At 50.9% G+C, this 20,423-nt stretch overlaps 5 protein-coding genes across 5 annotated transcripts; 3 read left to right on the top strand and 2 right to left on the bottom strand.

Annotated features, from left to right (window-relative positions):
* Positions 1–291: 291 nt before the first annotated feature.
* On the top strand, positions 292–4,211 carry LOC120895338 (integrator complex subunit 2). Its single transcript, XM_040298614.1, has 3 exons — positions 292–664; positions 754–3,593; positions 3,662–4,211. The coding sequence occupies exons 1-3, from the start codon at positions 384–386 to the stop codon at positions 3,988–3,990; spliced, it is 3,450 nt and encodes a 1,149-aa protein (XP_040154548.1). The 5' UTR covers positions 292–383; the 3' UTR covers positions 3,991–4,211.
* Positions 4,202–5,100, bottom strand: LOC120895339. Its single transcript, XM_040298616.1, has 2 exons — positions 4,863–5,100; positions 4,202–4,777 (listed from the first exon to the last, which is right to left on the bottom strand). The coding sequence occupies exons 1-2, from the start codon at positions 5,017–5,019 to the stop codon at positions 4,233–4,235; spliced, it is 702 nt and encodes a 233-aa protein (XP_040154550.1). The 5' UTR covers positions 5,020–5,100; the 3' UTR covers positions 4,202–4,232.
* A 286-nt stretch (positions 5,101–5,386) lies between these two features.
* On the top strand, positions 5,387–9,412 carry LOC120898890 (AP-3 complex subunit beta-2). Its single transcript, XM_040305368.1, has 4 exons — positions 5,387–5,630; positions 5,718–6,375; positions 6,445–7,054; positions 7,124–9,412. The coding sequence occupies exons 1-4, from the start codon at positions 5,506–5,508 to the stop codon at positions 9,250–9,252; spliced, it is 3,522 nt and encodes a 1,173-aa protein (XP_040161302.1). The 5' UTR covers positions 5,387–5,505; the 3' UTR covers positions 9,253–9,412.
* A 97-nt stretch (positions 9,413–9,509) lies between these two features.
* Positions 9,510–10,684, top strand: LOC120898897 (histone deacetylase complex subunit SAP18). The gene is made up of 2 exons (XM_040305391.1): positions 9,510–9,816; positions 9,915–10,684. The coding sequence occupies exons 1-2, from the start codon at positions 9,748–9,750 to the stop codon at positions 10,293–10,295; spliced, it is 450 nt and encodes a 149-aa protein (XP_040161325.1). The 5' UTR covers positions 9,510–9,747; the 3' UTR covers positions 10,296–10,684.
* LOC120898896 (probable serine/threonine-protein kinase samkC) lies at positions 10,469–19,463 on the bottom strand. Its single transcript, XM_040305390.1, has 3 exons — positions 19,116–19,463; positions 11,077–11,960; positions 10,469–11,015 (listed from the first exon to the last, which is right to left on the bottom strand). The coding sequence occupies exons 1-3, from the start codon at positions 19,134–19,136 to the stop codon at positions 10,775–10,777; spliced, it is 1,146 nt and encodes a 381-aa protein (XP_040161324.1). The 5' UTR covers positions 19,137–19,463; the 3' UTR covers positions 10,469–10,774.
* Positions 19,464–20,423: the final 960 nt, after the last annotated feature.

Genomic DNA, 20,423 nt, shown 5'->3' on the forward strand with positions numbered 1-20,423 from the left:
CACCTTTATTAACTGCAATTTCACAACTTACCATTTCTTGTGTCTTTAATTTTAGTGATTCTCTTTAATCCGTTTAATATTCTTGATACCTATTACCTTGCTTTTATTTCCAACAAACAACATAAAAAAATACAAACATCTCCTACGTGCAACCGACAATTTGAATGACATTTAAAAGCTAAATAAATTTATGGCCTATTTTGTACGCACTTCACCCGTTGTGCACACTATTTGACATCGGGGAACGCGTTTGTCAAACGAACGCGTCAACGTTGCTATTATTATTGTTGTTTTCAGCCCATTGCTACATTGCGCGGATACTTTGCTAGTCCTGCGGAAAAGGGACGTTCCTAAGAAAAACGTCCCAAACCCCCGTAGCAAGGATGAATTTCGCTCCGGTAACGTCGAAAGCGTTTAGCGCTATGCAAAACCTAGACATAGCCCAGCTGGCTACCTGCAGTCAGCAGGAAATACGACCACTGCTACCGTGCCTGGTGCGTATGAGCTTGTTGTCGCCGCTGGACAACACCAAGGGATGGGCCGAAGCACGAAAACAAATTCTGTCGCTGCTGGTCGGCATCGAGGTGGTGAACAACATCGTGTCCCTGTTGCAAGTCAATTACCACGAGCTAGAAATCGATGTAAAAAAGGAGCAACAGATTAGGTACGTTTTTCGGTGTGATTATCGCGCAAGCGGTTGGCGACGAGGTGTCGGCGTGTAATGCGTAAGTTTAACCACATTCCCGTTTGTAGGCAAAAGATCGGATACACAACACAGGACTCGGCACAGTTCCACAGCCTTCCGAATGGCATCGTGATGGGGTTTGAACGAGCCGACGGCACGAACAAGGTTCGCGTGGTTTTGTCGGAACTGTTTTACCTGCAGGCGCAAATCAACGAGCTGGCCACGCAAGCATCGCTGCAGAAATCGTCCTCGAACGAGCTCACCATACGCCCGTCCGAGCTTTTCGACAATGAAATTTATCTGGAGGAAATAGCCGACATCATTTGCATTGCGCTTGCGGAGCTGCCTTCCCTGCTGAACCTGCAGGAGGTGGTGGAAACGCTGCTGTATGTGCGCAACGGATCCAAGATCGTGTGCTGGATCGTAGCCAACATGCCGGACTGCTTTCGTGAAGTGGTAACCGCGCTGATAACGAACAGCGATGAAGATACCACCGATGGTCGCGTGAAACTTGCGGCACTGTACGAGCTGAGCGAGATGAACCCCAGCCAAGCGCTGTCGATGCGCACGATCTGCGTGGAAACGGTAAAGATGCCCTCGCTTATGATCAAGCTGAGTCTGCAGGATCCCCAGAATCTGGTAGCATTCGTGTCCGGATTGCTGCTCGGCAACGATCAGAACATCCGCTCCAGCTTTGCGCTCTACATACGCACGAGCCAAAAGCGCAAAGGCGACGTGCTGCATCAGCTGCGGGAGGAGTTGTTGAAGCAGCTGATGAACATCAACATGCAGTCGGTCAATGGGGCGCTGCCGGAAGAGCTAGTGGTGCAGGCGGCTGCCATCGTACGTCTGTACTGCGCACTGCGCGGCATATCGGGGATCAAGTTTTTCGACGAAGAAATACAGCTGCTAATGCAGCTGATCACCTCCAAGCCACCGCCAACGCCGGCCGGCATTCGGTTTGTGTCGTTGGGGCTCTGCATGTTCATTGCCTGCCCGTCGCTCATCACGCATCAATCGCACGAGGCCAAGATGATCGAATGGATACAGTGGCTGATCAAGGAGGAAGCGTACTTTGAGAGTGTGAGCGAAGTGTCGGCATCGTTTGGGGAAATGCTCCTCCTGATGGCCATCCACTTCCATGGCAACCAGCTGGCACACATCTGCGAGCTAGCATGCTCTACGCTGGGAATGAAATTTTCCCTTCGCCCCAACACGATCACGCGCATGAAGCTGATCTTTACGCAGGAAATCTTTACCGAACAGGTGGTGGCAGCTCATGCTGTGAAGGTACCGGTAACGCTGAACCTGAACGCATCCATCCCGGGCTATCTGCCGGTGCATTGCATCCATCAGTTGCTGAAATCGCGAGCCTTCTCCAAGCACAAGGTACCAATTAAGAGCTGGATTTACAGACAGATCTGCAACTCGGTCACTCCGATGCACCCGGTGCTGCCGGCGCTGATCGAGGTGTACGTTAGCTCCATCATATTGCCAAACCAAAAGGGACTGCAGGAGCAGCATACGCATAAGGCGCTTTCCGAGCAGGAGATCGCGCAAGTGTTCCAGAATGCTGCCGGGCTGTGGAACAAGGAACAGCAGAGCAAGCTCAAAGCGGCCAGCCAGACGGGGGCGGATCGGCCGACCAAAGAGCACGTCCATCAGCAACCGATGGAGGTAGATGATTCTGGGAATCGACAACCAAATCTTACGCCTCAGCTGCTGCTGCTTTACTATCTACTGCTCTACGAGGATGTTCGGTTAAGCAGCATGCCGCAAATCATCACCAGTGGCCGGCAGGTGAAGAGCTATAGTAACGAGTTCATGTCGGAGCTGCCGATTAAGTATCTGCTGCAACAGGCGCAGAAAAATCAGCACGAGTACAGTGCCCTGTTCAGTCCGCTGTTGCGGCTGCTGGTGACGCACTTTCCCCATCTGTCGCTGGTGGATGATTGGATCGACGAAGAGACGATTGCGTTCAGCGATAGCTCCACCGGTCGAAGCATCAGCGAGCATTCGATCGTGGAAGCGTTTGAAGAGATCGAGCTGAATCCGGCACGCGTGATCAAGTTGCTGCGCAGGATGATGCGTAAATCGCCCACGGATCTGTGGCCGCTGGCACCTACCTTCATACGGTACTTCAAACATACGCTCAATCCGACCGTGCCATCGCTCCTGCAGGAGCTGTATCGGCAGGTGTGGATGCGCTTGAACACCATCTTCCCCCGGCGGCTTTGGGTCATGTCGATCAACGCACTAATGCCGGCGGATAATGTGACGAAAAATTTCACACTCACCCAGGAAAAGATCCTGTACGATCCGCTCCAGGTGCTGCGCTGTGATAAACGTGTCTTCCGCTGCTCCAGCGCCCTTACCGTGGTGTTGCGCATTCTGCAAGCGATACTGGCTGCATCGAGGAGTCAGCTGTCGCGCCACATGCTTGACAAACCGCTGATCGACATTGGGAATCAGGTGAAAACGGACAACGATCGTGAAGAGCTCAAGTTGGCGCTGCTTGCCACGCAGGAAAGCATTGCGGTGCAGATCATACTGGAGGCGTGTCTCGAGAATGAAACTGACTGCTCGGAACCGGGCCGGCTGTGGGCGCTTCGGGAGGTTCGCGGTGTGATTTGCTCGTTCATCCATCAGATGTTCATCGCGGAACCGTCGCTAGCGAAGCTGGTCCACTTTCAGGGCTATCCGCGTGAGCTGCTGGCGATGACGGTGCGAGGCATTCCGTCGATGCACATCTGTCTTGATTTCATACCGGAGCTGCTAAGCATGGCTGAGATGGAGAAGCAAATATTCGCGATCGACCTTGCGTCTCACCTTTCCCTGCAGTACGCGCTGCCGAAATCGTTGAGCATAGCGAAGCTCTGCATCAACACGCTCACGACGTTACTGGGCGGTAAGTTTTGAAGCCTTTTTTGTTTTCCCAGAATTTGTTTATTTTAAAAAAAATATATCCCTTTGCAGTACTCTCCGGCGACACGCGTATAGAAATGTTCCGCGCGGTGCTGCCCTGCATCGTGCGATTTGCCGAAGCGTTTCCACCCTTGCTGGATGAGTGCATACTGTACCTGCTACAGCTCGGACGAATAGTACAATCGCAAACCGCGCTCGGCCGTTCAACATCGCTGCCCTCGCTGTTCGTTGGACAGGAATGCAAGCGGCGATCGCAGAGCGGACAACTGCAGCACGCCGAAAGCTTGGTCGATGAGGTGCGGGAAACGTTCGTCAAGCTGCTCGATGCGGCCGTACTGAGCCCGAAGATCTATTCACATTCGGAGACGTCCGGGAGTTAGAAGATGTAGGTGATCGCCATGATAACTTTTCGCAAGTTGTAGATTGCTGTAAGATAAAAAGTGCTGCAACGATACGCTCCGGGCGATTGATGCTAGTGTTCGGATTGATTCTACGCCGACAGCAGTGGCTACCACTAGAGACGAGAGCAACTAACTCACGGAACTACTTGTAACGATAGTGTACCAGAACAAAGTATAAACTAACTTGGCCTTGATTTTAATCACGTTTTAATGGTTTCATGTTAAGCACGCTTTTTAAACTTTTTAATTTTACTTTCGTGCCACATGTTGGCATTGCGGGCTTTAGTAAACTCATTCGCAAACGGGTCCGACTTCTCCACGATGGTGCCATTCTGTTTCTGCTTGTACTTAAACTCGATCGATCGCTTCCGTGGACCCTTCCACTGCTGCACTTCGCTCGGAAATGTGCCCGGATCGCAAACAGAGGCAGCGATTTTATCGGCCAAGGGAAGTTTCGCTTCCTTCCCGACCGCTCTACGTACTATTTGCACTTTTTTCAGCTTCACCTCGGCCGGGCAAGTGGGATCCAAATTGATGTCAATAATTTCATCACACCCTGGTAAAAGACGTACTCCGACCTCGTCGGTTGATCCGTTAGCCACTAATGACTGCGGAGTGTGTTCGGTTTCATCAAACTCTATGATGGTGCTGATCATTCTGGACAACTTTTCGGCCGTAAATTTCTGCACGGCGGCCGGTACGTTTAGCTCGCTGTGGAAGATGGATTCCTCCTCGGGCAGAAACCGGTTTGACTTGGGCACAGATTCTGTAATGCAAGCAATGATTAATGTTCTAATGTTTCTTTGGTTTAGATTACAGAGTTCCTTCTACGTAAGCTTCCTATTACTCACCGGCTGGGGCAGGCGAAGATTTAACCTCTTTATTCGGTTTATTAGCCTCTTCTTTTTTGGCTGTTGGTTTGTATAGATTGTCGTTAAGAAATGAGGTATCTACTGCCGACAATAATTGAGCATTTGTTTCATCGTCGCTGCTATCCGAATCGGACATGGTTGAGCAGGAACACTTGCGGACAAGCAAAGCCGGTAAAATGTGGTGAATGGAAATGCCCAAAACAATAACAATCTCCCCGCGGGGTAGGAAACGAATGACATTTGCTGCCGAGATGAATACAACAATTTTCAGATTTTCAACAGAAATTCGGAAAAAAAAATTTATTGAGCGCATAATAAGGTTTAATTTATATAAATGTGCAACAAATGAATTATTTCAGGTAAAACAAAATGATTTATCGTTCTTGTACCTCAGCAATAAAACACAAGATGTGCAGCCCTATTCATGCATGTATTCATGCAGCCCTATATTCGTCCACGTTTCCTTAAGCTACCTCGGTTGATGTTTAGTTGGCAAAATTTGTTTGACTGAGGGAATGAAAAAAAAGTGTCTGCTACGATAGCAGTTGTACGGGATCGGGCTCATTATTTTGTAACTTATTTTGTGCTAAAGGCAGCTCGTTGGCCGTAGCTGAACGCCAAAATGCTTTCCTCTGGGTCGGCTGCAATCGGGGTGAGTGCTCTGGCCTCAACGGCTTACGGCAATGAGCGTACCGAGGTGGCAGAATACGCGAACGAGGGTGGCTTCTTCCACGCAGATTACAAAAAGTAAGTGTTGCGCTCCAGTGACGGTGGGGTGCTCCACCATATGCTTTCTTCGCTGGCTTATCAAAACCTCCCTTTTCTGCGGTGCAGGCACGATGACTTGAAGCAAATGCTGGACAGCAACAAGGACAGCCTGAAGCTGGAGGCGATGAAACGAATCATCGGGATGATAGCGAAGGGCCGCGACGCGTCCGACCTGTTTCCGGCCGTGGTGAAGAATGTGGTGTCGAAAAACATCGAAGTAAAGAAGCTGGTGTACGTTTATCTGGTGCGATACGCCGAGGAGCAGCAAGATCTGGCCCTGCTTTCCATCTCCACCTTCCAGCGGGCGTTGAAGGATCCGAATCAGCTGATCCGAGCCAGCGCACTGCGCGTGCTGTCCAGCATCCGGGTGTCGATGATTGTTCCGATCGTGATGCTTGCGATCCGGGACTCCGCCTCCGACATGAGCCCGTACGTGCGCAAGACGGCGGCCCATGCCATTCCGAAGCTGTACCATCTCGACCCGGAACAGAAGGACGAGCTGATCGTGGTGATTGAGAAGCTGCTGGCCGACCGTACAACGCTGGTGGTCGGTTCAGCGGTCATGGCGTTCGAGGAGGTGTGCCCGGAGCGGACCGAACTGATCCACAAAAACTATCGCAAGCTGTGCAATCTGCTCGCGGATGTGGACGAGTGGGGCCAGGTGCTTATCATCAATATGCTGACGCGGTACGCACGAACGCAGTTTCTGGATCCTAACGCTGATGTAAGTAGTGGCTTGTGCTCTTCTTGACTGGCTTTTCACTTTGCTGTATGTGTGTTTGCTTCTGTCCAGGATGACTATGACTACCAGGAAGCAGAAAATAAACCGTTCTACGAGGACGAGTCCGATTCCGATGCTTCAGACGGCAAACGAAAGGAGAGTGCGGCGGTGGCTTCGCCTCGGAAAACCTACACGCTCGACATCGACCATCGGATGCTGCTGCGGCAGACGAAACCATTGCTGCAAAGCCGTAACGCGTCCGTCGTTATGGCCGTCGCCCAGTTGTATCACCATGTGGCACCACGCAACGAGGTGGAAATAGTGGCAAAAGCGTTAATACGCTTACTGCGCAGCTACAAGGAGGTGCAGAGTATCGTGCTCACCTGCATTGCCTCGATGACGATCGAGCGGAAGTCCATCTTCGAGCCGTTTATCAAATCGTTCTTCGTGCGCACGAGCGACCAGACACATATAAAGCTGCTGAAGCTGGAAATTCTGACGAATCTAGCGACGGGTAGCAACATTTCGGTGATTTTACGCGAGTTTCAAACGTACATCAGTAGCAACGATAAAGAGTTTGTGGCTTCCACGATTCAGGCTATCGGGCGGTGTGCGGTTTCGATTTCGGAAGTGACGGAAACGTGCCTGAGCGGTTTGGTGCATCTACTATCGAACAAGGATGGTAAGTGAAGGAATGTCTCAATCCTTTCTTTCGATATCGATGAGTAATTCTGTTTCTCACCTGCTGCAGAGTACGTGGTGGCGGAAAGTGTGGTCGTGATCAAAAAGCTGCTGCAGACCAAGAAGGAGGAACATTTCGAAATCATCTCGCAGATGGCCAAGCTGCTCGATTTCATCCAGGTACCGGCGGCGCGTGCCTCCATCCTGTGGCTTATCGGCGAGTACAACGAAAAGGTGCCGAAGATTGCACCCGACGTGCTGCGCAAAGCGGTCAAAAGCTTCATCGACGAGCAGGATATTGTGAAGCTGCAGGTACTGAATCTGGCAGTGAAGCTGCACATCACCAACCCGCAGCAGACGTCCCTGCTGTGTCAGCATCTGCACAATCTCGCCCGCTACGATCCTAACTATGACATACGCGACCGGGCTCGGTTCTTGAAACCATTCCTGCTGGCCTCGCCAGACGGGTCGGATGCTGCCGGATCGATTCTGGTGGCAAAGGCAAGGAAAATTTTCCTGTCCGAGAAGCCGGCTCCAACGCTCGAAAGCATGTACCACGGCAGACGGCAATATCAGCTGGGATCTCTGTCACACTATCTGAATATGCCCACGAACGGATATCAAGATTTGCCCGCCTGGCCAACGGAGGCGCCCGACAGCTCGGTAAGAAACGTGGAACCACCGGCATCGATGGGTGGTGGAGAGTATCCGGGACGGTCGGGCCACGATCGTGCTGGAAGTGGAAATTCTGTCGGGGAAGCTGACCGGCGCAAGAAAAAGGCGAAATCTTTCTACTCCGGCTCGGAGGATGGCACCCGGTCGAGCACTACGGAGGGTGCGTCGACCGCTTCTGGTTCGTCTTCGTCGGGTTCCGGATCGGGCTCGGGATCGGGATCATCATCGTCTGGTTCGTCGAGCTCCGGCAGTGGCTCTAGTGGCAGCGAGAGTGGTACCAGCAGCAGCGACAGTGGAAGTAGTAGCACCAGTGGCAGCGAGGACAGTGATTCCAGTTCTTCGAGTGACAATGCAACGCGAAAGGTGCAGAAGGATGTTGCCACCAATGCACGTGATGCAGCAGCAAGGAACAACCGTCGGAAGGAGGATAGACCGACGAAAACGGCTTACAACGAGGTGGACGGTACGAGTCGACCCAATAAGCAAAGCTCGATGGATGAGAGCGATAGTGATAGCAGCGGAAGCTATGAGTCATCCTCGTCTTCAGCCTCGTCTTCGGGAGGCAAGAAAAAATCATCTTCCAAACCCCAAACTAGCAAGCCGAACAACAAGTCCCGGGGAGGGGAGAAAAAGTCCGCAACGAATGCTCCGGGCAAAAGCAACCTGGACCTTTTGCTCGATCTCGACGACATTCCGCCGATCGGTCCGGTGATGACACCTTCGCTGGGAGGATTCCTTACGCCGATGGCAGCAACGAACACGGCAGGCGCTGGCACCGGCATTGAGCTGGTCGGTCCGAGCTTCATACCGATCAAAAAGCACGAGCTGCTCAACAAGGTGAACGGGTTCGGCCTGGGAATCGAGTATCGTTTCGTACGCTCGCCCCATCTGTACTCGTCGCGCATGGTTTCGGTGGAGCTGACGTTCACGAACCATGGCAACGTAGAGCTGGTCGACATCGAGATGGGCAAGAAAGGGAACCTTCCGGCCGGGATGGCTGTGAACGATTTCGCCCCGATCGGTCGGCTGAATCCGGGACAGAGCGTGACGGGAATGCTGGGCGTGGACTTTAACGATTCTACCCAGCCCGTGCGGCTGGAAATCTGTTCAGCGAGCGGGTCGAGCACGGTAACGCTGAAGGCTCCGGTCGGCGAGATGGTACGATCGGTAGCCATCGCGGAGAGTACGTTCGACAGCGAGCGGGCCAAGCTTCGTGGCATGACGGAACATTCCTGCACACTGCAGCTCAGTGATGCACTTTCCCCGGACGATAAGAGTTTGCATCGGACCGTGTTTGAGGCGAGCAATGTGGCGTGCGTACCGGTCGATGATGGGAAGGACGATTCCGGCAAGCGATTGCTTTTCGCAGGACAAACGATGAGCTCCAAAAGTTTGGTGCTCGTTGTGCTGGAGCGAACCAGCACGTCCGACGGTAAAAACGCATACTCATTGACCGTGAACTGCGAAAAGTTGGTCGTCGGATCGATGCTGCTGAACGAGCTGAAGGCGGTGCTGAAGCAGTAGGGCGTTTGCAACAACAGCGGTGGCAGACCCCTTTCATATTACTAATCAAGAGTAAAGCGAATTTGTGCTTATCGTATTATTATATTTTTTATGCAATCTCATATTATGCGCATGCTGTGCAAATTAAAATATCTAAATAAAGCAGAGTCCGTTAAACGCATTTCAAATGTTGCTCGGCCGTCGAGTATCACAAGGTTACTAGAGTGTCGGCCATCTTGGTGCGCTAACTACCTCGTTCGGCGGCTTCCCTCTGAATGTTTGACATTTGCCCATTGGTCTCTTTTGCGGTATCTTCTGCACATTTGTTTTGTAAATTTGTAAACTAAAGCCAACATCAGTCGACTGCTGCCGAAAAGCGTGCTTGAAATTTACGCCGTCGTGATAAAAATACCGCTCGCCAGAAGATATTTGCCTGTGCGATCACTTACGCGTCTTCGTTGCTTCGTTTTCGTACATCGGCGTGTATTTCCATCACATAAAAAGTGCGCAAACATCATGGCCGGTTTAGAATCGATGATAGTGGAAGAAAAACAGCAGCCGATGAAATCCGTTGACCGGGAAAAGGTAGGTGTAATTCTTTAGTAAGCTAGCTAGTAGAAGTAACCCTTCGGATATCGAAGTACTGATGCGTCTGCAACACCTTCCCGACCCAACACGCCTAGACCTGTCCACTGTTGCTGCGAGTGTTTTGCTCCACCGGACGCCATCATTCCACCAACGAGTACTCGTACGGCAATGTGCCCTCGAACGAGCTACAGATCTACACCTGGATGGACGCAACGTTACGCGAACTGACGACGCTGGTGCGGGACGTAAACCCGGAGACGCGGCGCAAGGGCACGTACTTCGACTTTGCCATCGTTTACCCGGAACGTGGCTCGATGTACCGAATGCGCGAGATCGGTGTCACCTGCTCCGGCCAGAAGGGGGCGGACGACTCGAAAACCCTCGCCCAGGCCAAGTTTACGATCGGAGACTTCATGGACATTAACATAACGCCACCGAACCGGGTCCCACCACCGCGACGCCAGCGACCATACTAGGGCAGCAAGTGCACGTGCGAAATGTGTACGCGTGAAAGGATTCATCTCCCCTTTGAGCTGCTGAACGACCAGAAAACCAAATCTGCCACAAACGAGCACAGGTTTTTTTTTAAGGAAGGGACTATTGCTTTTTTGTGTAGAAATCTGGAGAAGTGCTAAAACGCAGTGTGTAGTTTTACATTTTAAGTGAATGATTTTCCATCACACGCATCGAAATGGAAAACTTTATTTCATGTGTCGCCTCTTCAGATTTGAGTGTGTGTGTGCTCCCTTTGATTGAATTTAATCTTAGAAAAGCAAACGAACTGCATGTAAGAGAGTGTTCCCCCTTTGCAAGCGACTATACGCGAGCGCTGATTATAATAAATACGACTTTTCCTACATTCGAATTTTAGCTTTATTATCGCACGCTCGATTACACCAAAGAAAAGGGGTTTGAGGATGTGGTGTGACCGGTCACAGCATGGTCGCGCTTAACTCTAGTTACGATAGTACTGCTGCTGCTGCTGCTGCTGGCCACCCGGTCGCTTGGACTGCTTCTTGCCCATGTTGTTCAGATCGAGCCGCACACCGCTCGGCAGGACGGCCTTGTTCTCCTGGTAGTCCACTTCCAGGTTGTCCTCGTCGTCCTCGTCCCGCTTGTTCGGGTCGCACTGGATGCCGGTTTCGTACGTGTACTCACGCTTCTCGCCGTCCGGGTCGACGTATCCGTAGCGGCCGCTGCAAAAAAAGGAAGAGCGTTAGTACACCGTGGCTGACCGTCAGCCAGTCAGTCACTTACCGGGTGACGCAGTCGATGCCGATCGTTTCCTCCTTGAACGAGCCGTCATCGTTCTCGAAGCCCCAGGTAATCGAACCGTCCTCGTGCTCCTCGCGCCACTTGCGCAGGATCTGCGCGACCGGCTTGCGCTGCCGGTCCTGGTCCTGCTGCGTGTGCGGGCGGGCCGCCTGCTGGTGCGGGGCGGGCCGGCGGTCCTCGTCCTGGAAGTGCTGCTGCTGGCGGAACGACTGCTGCGGCGCTGCGATCGGTGCCGGGCGGGCAATCTGCTGCGGTGCCGGTCGGTACTGCTTCGGGGTGGGTTGCTGCTGCTGCTGCTGCTGCGGCTGGGGCCGCTCGGCCGGGAACCGGGCCGGTTCCTTGTCGGTGGCGAAGAAGCGCTCCGGGATCTGGGCGCGCTGGATCGGTGCCGGCCGGTTTTCCTGTGCATTGAAGCGAGAGAGAACATTTTGCTGTAGTTCGCGGTCGCGCTCGCTCGGCTGCTCGTCCGCCGGGATCGGGAACTGCAGGGCCGAGGAGGCGGCCGGGGACGGTGCCGCCGGAGAGGCAAGGGTCGCGGGCGAGGGATGGTGGTGGGGTTGTTGGAGCTGCGGGATGAAGGCGGGTCGGAAGTCGTCCTCCGGCTCCTCGGTCACCGGCTTGTGCTCGACCGTGCTCGGGATGTCGTGGAATTTGGGAAGGGCGGACGGCAGTTGGTGGTGGATGGCGTTCGGGGCGGCGATGCGCACCGCGCCCGGACGCCGCACGCGTATTACTTGCGGTGACTGCTGCGGGAGCAGCCGCTCCTCGCGTATCGGCGGCAGCGGGATGGCGCCGGGGATGTTCAGCCTCGGCGGGGCCGGACCGTACTGGGCTGTCGCTAGGGTGATGAGTCCCGCCAGGGGAAGCTGCAGGAGCGAGAGAACGAAACACGGGTGTGTTAGCGTAAGGAGGGTCGGTAGGGGGGGGGGGGGGGCGGGGCAGTTGGTTGAGGTGTGTTGTAGGTAAAATGGGTTTAAATCGCGTCAGTTTCAGGAATCGATTGTCATCGGAGAAAGTGCATTCACTGTTCGTTCGCGTCGCACACCGTGACCGTACGCCAAAGGGAACGTTTTCGGTGCGCAACGTGCAGATTGTGCGCAACGTGCAGATTGTGCGCAATGCTTGGAAAGTGCACGTGCGCAGGGCGTGTTGCGGTAGGGGCAGCAGAGAGTGCGAAAGTTTAGAGGAAGCGTTTAATGACTCTAATGTCCGTCAATTACTGGGCTGATCGCACACCGCGGGGTTCGAAGAGGTCATTTTGTAACGGCGTCTCTAACTAATTAGTGTACTATCTGGCACTGCCTGATAAGAAAGAATAATTATCCTCTAAAAAACACGCTCGTAAAACGGATAACACCCCATGCTTATAATCCAATAATTCAGAGGAAGCAACAATTTCCATAACCTGTCCCGGGACCGGCTGTCTCACCGCACTGGGAAGCCGTTGGAAGATCGATTCCCGATACCCGGACCCTGGCGTGCGTGATATACATTGGCAGGTGGCGGTGGCGGCGGCGGCGGCAGATGATGTTGCAGATCGAAGTGAAAGTGAAAACTGGCTGTGGTGTGCCGCCCGATGGTACCAGTTTAATTGCACTGGAACAGCTGCAGCTGGTCTAGCGGGATCGTCCGGCAACTTGCCCAGTGTCGCAATCCGGGGTAACCGTGCTCTGGGGCAATAATAGCCGGTTTTCGGAACGCAATTAAATCATTCGGTTCGGTATCGTTGACCGCCGGTATTGGTCCACCCGGGTCCATTGACTTCTCCTTTAGCGGGGAGAGCCCACCGGGCCGCCTTTCTTTTCTGGTTGCGAGTGACCGTAAAGCTCGCACCGTAAACTTGACTGTTTTGCATGGAAACAGTTCGTGTCCTTCACCCCAGCCTGACGGTTAAGCGCAGATCGTTCGCAGTTCCGGGTCTGTTCTTTCCCCTGCTGCTTAAGTGTGGCTTTTTGTTGTTGCTACTAAAAGCTTCTCTTGATGCTTGATGCTATCTTGAACGACTCTTTATGATTAATGGTGTGATTCGCTGGCTGGTAGGAAACAGCTGGAGCCTCCTGTTAAGCTTCAGCACTGTTGGACGACTGTCTCCCGGATGCAAAAATGGGTTTAAAAAATCAATCTTCCAGCATTTTCTATCATGCAACCGTGCGCGATCCGGGAACGGAACAACAGACAAGGCGTTTTTTTTGCATGGAATTTCCCCGCCCTGGTTGGTAGGATCGGTCGGATCGACAAAAAAAAAAACGGGGTCCCCCATTGAGGTATGCCCTTCACACAAAAGTCATAACCATCAAAGTGGCGAGTGTCCATTTTACAACGCCCAATTACTATTCGCAAGGTCAGTCGCATGGTACCCTTCTAAAATAGCTCAACTCAACAACATGTGTTGTGCTGCTTATAAAAAAATGAAGCTGATCGATTGACACGCCGCCCGTCATGCGAACCGTTTCCGCATCCGCATTGCATTCGCGGGCAAGCAAATAAAGAAAACAAAATAAAAAAACACATGCAGCAATAAAGAAAGCCAACCGGGAGGGGGAGGGGGTGGGGGAGGTCAGTTGGTCAACCCGCGATCACCCGCGGACTGGACACGCGTTAGCGCACAGTTTCCCAGCTGCTCCTATATGGCCGGTTTCGGTAATCGGCGCCCCGCCAGATTGTGGGCAATTTGGGCAATGATGGAAATCGATAACTGGAGCACACGAGCACATGATATGCAATCATCGTCAGCATGGTCATTGTGTAGAAGAAAAAAAAAAAGAGTCGCTGCAACATTTATGTCGTAATAAACCGTTTTGTGGGGTGCTTTTGCGGGGGTGCTTCGCTTTATGCGATCGATCGTGATCGTTCCATGTTGATGTAGATCTAGAGAAAAGGGGCCGGCAAACAGCCGTCCAGCTTGTGATCACTTATCGTGCGATCTTAAAACGGTTGGTAAAAGGTTGTCGAAAGCTTAGATCCGTCCAGCTGCTTAGAGCGCGCCTCTTGGGGCGGTAAGTTCTATGTTTCCCTGTTTTGCTAATGGTGTTGACTTTTGCGATCAGCCACACGCCAATCAGATCTTGCAGTCCATATCGTTAATCCAATGATGGCTGGCTGGAATCCGCCCGCTGGGTGAGTTTTATTCTGACGGCTAACGGGGAGTTTTGACCTTTCGTCAGTGGAAAAGGCGGTGGGCAGCAAAAGCTTAACGATGTTACCGGCCACAAAAGAATGGCACGATGAACTTTACGATTGCCAGGAATGGTCATTAAGGGGATTTTTGATGGGGTTGAAAAATGACCATCACTTTAAAACACCTGCCCAAGAGCGTTTGAGGCTCGAGATCCGGATTGGAAGAATGATTAGAAGGAGTTAGATAGCGTTTGTTCTTTAGATCGAAGCTGTAGGCGAGTCTTAAATGGTACAATGTAACTATTGCATGACATAATTTATAGATTCTTAACAATTTGCATAAGGGATACATATTATTTGAAAGAAAAAGTAAATACTATGCTTTCAATGCACTTTTGCTTACCATTGGATACAACTGTTTCGTATAATCACCTACATTTACTCCTTGCCTTTCATGCACTTTCGTTCGCAACCAATCGCACTGTCTCGATCTGCGACTTATGTTAATAATCACAGCAGCAACAAAAAAAAAACCCATAATGTCACGAAACAATGACACATCGATGGCAGACTGTCACGCAGGGCTTAAGGAAAGCGGTTCATTTAATACGCCACCCCCAAAGGCACCCTAACCTAACCTGCGGCAGGACACACGTCCGGGGCAATGGACTGTTTGGCTATATTTCTACCAATAGTCTGATCAGGTTTTTTTTCCAATTGATTACGGGCCAATTGGAAAGTTCACTAATCAAACATGCAGGACCGGGCGCCATCGGGCCCTGGCACAGAACGGTAGGGGGAGTCAAAAAGTTCCTCGATCCCCCGGCAGAGCAGGAGATGGGAGTTGCTTTTGCATGCATGCATGGACGGGACACGCCACTCACGGTACGGATTTGCAATGAATTGATTTGGGGCGCGGGAATTTATTTTTTCCTTTTTGGTATTCATCATTCGTCTCGCAGGACGGAGCCAAGAGGGGGGAGGGAGCGGGAGGGTTGGCACTGCAATTGCAGCTTTCCCCTGTCATGGTTCGTTTTTTTGCTTTTGCTTTTCGTCTATAATCCAGAGCGGAAGATGGATGTCTCTTCGTGGGCCGAGGTTGCTGCAAAACCCTCTTTCACGTTTTACATCGAAGCGATACAATTTGCATCTCATTTGAAGGTGCCAAAGGCGGCGCGTTTCGAGGGCAATCGACACGGCAACACGGCGACACTTTTCGCCCGACAAAACACGGCGCCTAAGAAAGAAAACGTGTAAACCCCTCCAGGCTGGCAGCGAGATTAAACCGGCTTTCGGTTTCGATACGGTCGTCCGGCGTGCTATTGTCATTCAAATTGTTACTTATTGTTTACAAATGCAACACCAGGCGTGAGGACGGGTTAAGACGGGGTTCACTTTTTTTTTAAACGCAAATGCGAAAATGAAAGTGAAAAGTTGGACATGATTTGTGTGAGGCCTATTATTCGGCCTACAATCTATGGGATTTGCTCTGACTTGTGATGAGAACTGAGCAAACGGTACTACAAATCGTGACCAGCTTCTTTACAGAATAATAACATTACATTAGCATCGGATGCGATAAACAATCCACATGTTCTTACAACTTTTATAAACCCTCAAAATTACGCTTGCTTGTTCCAACATGCGTCCTCCCATATTCCCTACAGTAGTCCTGCTAGCTATTCAGACAGCGAGAACGCTTAAGTGGTCTCGGCAAAGAAATTCCCTTTCACCTGGCGTGCATTTACGGTGGCAGTCACGGTTCGACAGATTGTAGCAAAGTGTTGCATAAACCACTCTCGCGCTGTATCTCGCACCCTGCGGCTGCGGTTCCAGGAATGTGTGTGTGGTGTAGGATGTGTGACGAAGAACTTAACGCTACTACTCCATTGGACTGCTTCAGTGGAGGTTTTGTTGCAGGAGCATTGAATAAATTCTCCAAGGAATGGAAGGAAAGCAACACAAGCTTTTTGGAATGTGTTCAATACCCTATCGCCTTTTAAAATTAAGTTACTTTCGCTGCAAGGGATACGGGTAAAGATAAGCAAACGAGCAAAGAAAACTCTAACAACTTGGGTGTCGGTATGCACGCGTTGTACCTTTTTTCCTATAAAAGTGCTCTTTCCTCCATCAGATCGTTGGATCGATTTGATTTACTTATGGTTTGCTTTCGTTTATGTTTCTCCGACCAAAAAAAAGAGCATACATCCCAAAACGAAATGCAAAGAAAAGTTCGATCAGTTTATCCCGACCTAGGGCAAAAACTCGTTTTGTTTTCGCTTCCGAAAGTCATTTATCTTCGGTGGCGGAACATACTGCCGCCATGAAGAAAGGATGATTGCGCAACGCTTACACGGGATCGATTAACTATTGGGACCCTGCTGGTACACGAAACACACACGTTTTGTATCTTATTATACCCACACACACACACACACACACTCACGCCCCATGGACTGTGTGGTTTTTCTTTTGTTTCCGCGCGCAGCTAATTTCCTCGTGCAGCAGGTTCGTGTCTTTTAATTAGCGCGCAGCATTGAAGTCTACTGTTTTGATCGTATACGCTGCGCGGTGCGGAACTGTGGTCGCCATTTAGGCGTAAAGTAAGCGATCGCTTTTCTCGATTTCTTGGCTTGTGTGTGGCAGCACACAAAATCGATGCGGGGAAACGATAATCAGATGGTATTGGTTTTTACTGTTTCAGGTAAGGCCGGCCTACCGAAGTATCCGGCCTAATGATGGAATTGGCAGCAGTGCAGTGTGAGGAAGTGAGCTAGGGTGATATTTTAGGCTCGATTACGGTCTACGTATGCCATGTGTTTGTGTATGTGTGTGTGTGTGTTTGAAAAGTAGTGATCGTAACGACCATGTCAATCGATCGCCGATTGATTGGAATTCCTTGTTGCAAATTCTACACCGTCTAAAAGCGTGAATGCCGGACCAGACGGTGCGTGGTATGAGCCGTGAAGCCGTTTGTCGAATTACTTGCTGATGCACCGTTTTCCGCTCGGTTGGATTAGTTGGAGGATGATGGAAAGGCGTCCACAACAAGACAAGATGGGGTTGATTTCGTGAACGCGCGCGGGAACGAAACAGGTGAATGTGAAGGCTACAGACATTAGTTGAACGATTTATTTGTAGCGAGAGTCAGATGTTTGTTAAATATAAGCTGACTATTTTACGCAAATTGTTAAGATTCCAACAAAAGAAGAAAAAAAACAATCGCTTTCGAAACGATGTTTCGCTTCTTCGCTGACATGATTTAAGAAACGTGTTGAGAGCTGCTCATCGCTTACACAATCAATACACACGATCGTGCAACTGCATTCACCCAGCAATGTGCACCGTGATGCTCATAAAATTTTGCATCCTTTAAAATAGCCTTGCATAATTCGAACCCGTTAAAGCTCGCCCGTGCATGAGAAGTTGCAATTTTACGAAGAAAAACAAAAAAAGGCGCAAGATCATTTAAACACAACCCGGCACTCAGTGCAAACCGGCCCCACCCGCCGAAACCAAGCGAACCTTGCATTTCCTTGCAGCTTCGATTATTACGCAAGGAGCGTATGTATGGCGTGGCCAGCGAAACAAAACCAACAGCAGAACGGCACAACAAAAGTGCACCAATAACCTGATAGGGCCGGCCCCACATCAACCAATGAACCGGATCCCGCGCAATCGAGCATGCGAACGAAAGCATAAGTTCGTCGTCTACGCGCAGCCTGGCTGCAGAGTGTTCATTGTGGTGGTGGTGGTGCTAGCCACAGCTTTAAGCAATCGCGCAGAACGGGCAATCGGGTTTGTTTATGAAATCTTAACTCCAGGGCTTCTGGTCCTGCTGCTGCAGTACCCTTTCCGACAGCCCGCGCCTTGGAGCCACGTGCGACCTTTTGCAAGACAAGTTATCCGTCTTTTAAAGATCACGCCAGTGCGAACCTTGAATGATGTCAAGAAAGAGTCAAAAATAATTTACAAAAAAAAAAAACAAAAAACAAAATAAAACTTCTTGGGGTTTTGTTTTCATTAACTCCACCGACCGTCCCAAGAATGAGGAAGTCAATAAATGGAACAGTTGTTTGAGTAGAGCTGTACGGTCGAGCTTTTATCAGTCCGAACAACTTTCCTCCTGAGCAGCCACGCTGTGTAAGCGCCGCGTTGGGCAACATTCTCTCCCCGGTTGCTCAAGGCCTTCGGCGGTTCGGCCCAAGCGTCTAGGATCTGGTTTCGCGGGCTCCATCTCGCAGGCCCGGAATGGAAGTGGAAGGGGAAGGGAAACGAAAGGCCACCGTGCACGGTAGGCATCTAGAAAGGTGTACCGGCAGCACCCCGTTCGCATCGGCAAGCTGGTGGTAGATGGATCGGTGCTGGTACGAGTACGACGGATCAAATGGTTCTCATACTGACCACCCAACCGACCCGGTGTAAAGGGATTTGGGTTGGGTAGGGCGAATAAAAAAAAAAGACGTATTGAAGTGTAAAGTAATGGCCAGCCGTCTCTTGCCTTTTGCCAGTGCCCACTGTGTGCCCGCGGTTGGCTGACAGTGATCAAGAGTGATCAAATGTGTGATGTCATTGAGATGGAATTGGAACAGTGGAACAAGAAAGTACCACGGTACCCTTTACGACAGGGGTGGGTCACCCTTGCCTTGCTGTATGAGTGCATACGCGAAACCGGCACAAGGATCTTGGAATGGGAGGTGTTACAGTAGCGTGAGGTTTGACGAAGGGTTAACCAGCTCTGCGGGTGTCCTCCATTTGCACTCTAACCTGACGCCCTTTACCACATGCACTTTGAACGGGCAATGGTTTGTTAAGAAAGTTCTTTTCGTTCATTACGATACTACCAACATACCAATAAGACCCTAAAGTTGTAATATACACTTGAACATATACTAAAAACCTACCAAAGCTAGCGTATATTTCATCCTGTAGACGAGTGTAAACTGTAACTGCACACGAACTTATATCGTTTCTCCCCGCAAATGCTTTCACTGCGTCAGCAAAAGCAAAACACAAAACTGATTTCCGCCGTTCTGTTCTATGCCACACAAAATGCACTCTTGTTCACCTGCTATCGAACGTTTGTTCACTTTCTCCTTCACTAAGCTCACCACGAACCAAACGAAGTTTTCTTTCTTCGCTTCACACGCACTATTGCCCACGGGTGGGAGGGCGTACAAGAATCGGTACGAGGTTACTTGCAAACCGTTCCAGACAACGATCTGCTAGCAAATAACCGTTCCGAGCGTGTTGCACCGGCATCTTATACCGAAGGCCTGTTTTCTTGCCACGCCGCTGGCCCGTTTTTTCCTTCCACCTTCGTGCGATCACATGCTCCCTCTGTGATTCGCTCGCTCTCTTTATTTCTCTCTCTCTCTCTCTCTCTCTCTCTCTCTCTCTCTCTCTGTCTACTTAATGTCGGTGGTTTGGCGGCATCATTACCACGGACGCACCCTGGAACGCCTGTAGTAAGATCGTAATGTACACTGCCCCAGCTACAACTGCGCTGTTACAGAAAAAAACAAGCAAAACGCACAACGACGCTACCACCAAGCGATAGTGATCGCGGGTAGTAGACGGGTGCGGAGTAGGGTTGTTGTTAATGTTGTCGAGGAAAGGCAAAACAAAGCTCATGTGTGGGTTCTCACTCTCACTTTCAGCACGGTGCAGGGTAGCCGGGTAGGGTAGCGATCAGTTGCTTGTGTTTTCCTTTGCTTCTTTTATCAACCGTTTCATGCAACTAAAACATACCACACACCGCTAGTCGACGACAGATGGCGCTTTGGTTCGTAGAGAGAACCCACATCGATGGTAGTATTTCGTCGTAGCATATGCTGCGTTGCATGAAGGCGTTGTACTCCAAATTGATGAACATTTTATGTATACAAAAACAGGATGAATGTGATCCTCAATCAACTGAAGGTTGTGGCCGGTTCGGCTTACTCGTACTCGTCGATCTCTGCACTCAATTTGCTCATGGGGCACGCACTTACACTGGTTTAGTATTGCGCAAAACGACACCTTGTACCCATCGATCGTACAAGGGCCACGATGGATTTGCGCCCGGCGGGTTCCATGGGTGAACAGGGCATTGCGTTGCCCGGCACCTCTCCACGATACCCTCATATCCTCAGTTGGTCGAATGTGGATCGAAACGCAGCACCAAAACCCCGTACGCAACTGCCAATCCCAGACGGTGCTCTGCAAGATGT

The sequence above is a fragment of the Anopheles arabiensis genome, chromosome 2 (genome assembly GCF_016920715.1).
Source record: "Anopheles arabiensis isolate DONGOLA chromosome 2, AaraD3, whole genome shotgun sequence".
Lineage (NCBI taxonomy): Eukaryota > Metazoa > Arthropoda > Insecta > Diptera > Culicidae > Anopheles > Anopheles arabiensis.

Coding starts and splice junctions, on each gene's coding strand:
- LOC120895338 (XM_040298614.1), top strand. CDS start 384: ATGAATTTCGCTCCGGTAACGTCGAAAGCGTTTAGCGCTATGCAAAAC. Junction 665..753: donor AAAAAGGAGCAACAGATTAG/GTACGTTTTTCG, acceptor TCCCGTTTGTAG/GCAAAAGATCGGATACACAA. Junction 3,594..3,661: donor GCTCACGACGTTACTGGGCG/GTAAGTTTTGAA, acceptor ATCCCTTTGCAG/TACTCTCCGGCGACACGCGT.
- LOC120895339 (XM_040298616.1), bottom strand. CDS start 5,019: ATGTCCGATTCGGATAGCAGCGACGATGAAACAAATGCTCAATTATTG. Junction 4,778..4,862: donor ATCTTCGCCTGCCCCAGCCG/GTGAGTAATAGG, acceptor CTTGCATTACAG/AATCTGTGCCCAAGTCAAAC.
- LOC120898890 (XM_040305368.1), top strand. CDS start 5,506: ATGCTTTCCTCTGGGTCGGCTGCAATCGGGGTGAGTGCTCTGGCCTCA. Junction 6,376..6,444: donor TTCTGGATCCTAACGCTGAT/GTAAGTAGTGGC, acceptor GCTTCTGTCCAG/GATGACTATGACTACCAGGA. Junction 7,055..7,123: donor TCTACTATCGAACAAGGATG/GTAAGTGAAGGA, acceptor CACCTGCTGCAG/AGTACGTGGTGGCGGAAAGT.
- LOC120898897 (XM_040305391.1), top strand. CDS start 9,748: ATGGCCGGTTTAGAATCGATGATAGTGGAAGAAAAACAGCAGCCGATG. Junction 9,817..9,914: donor AATCCGTTGACCGGGAAAAG/GTAGGTGTAATT, acceptor CAACACGCCTAG/ACCTGTCCACTGTTGCTGCG.
- LOC120898896 (XM_040305390.1), bottom strand. CDS start 19,136: ATGAAATATACGCTAGCTTTG. Junction 11,961..19,115: donor TGAAATATACGCTAGCTTTG/GTAGGTTTTTAG, acceptor TCGCTCCTGCAG/CTTCCCCTGGCGGGACTCAT. Junction 11,016..11,076: donor GGCATCGACTGCGTCACCCG/GTAAGTGACTGA, acceptor CTTTTTTTGCAG/CGGCCGCTACGGATACGTCG.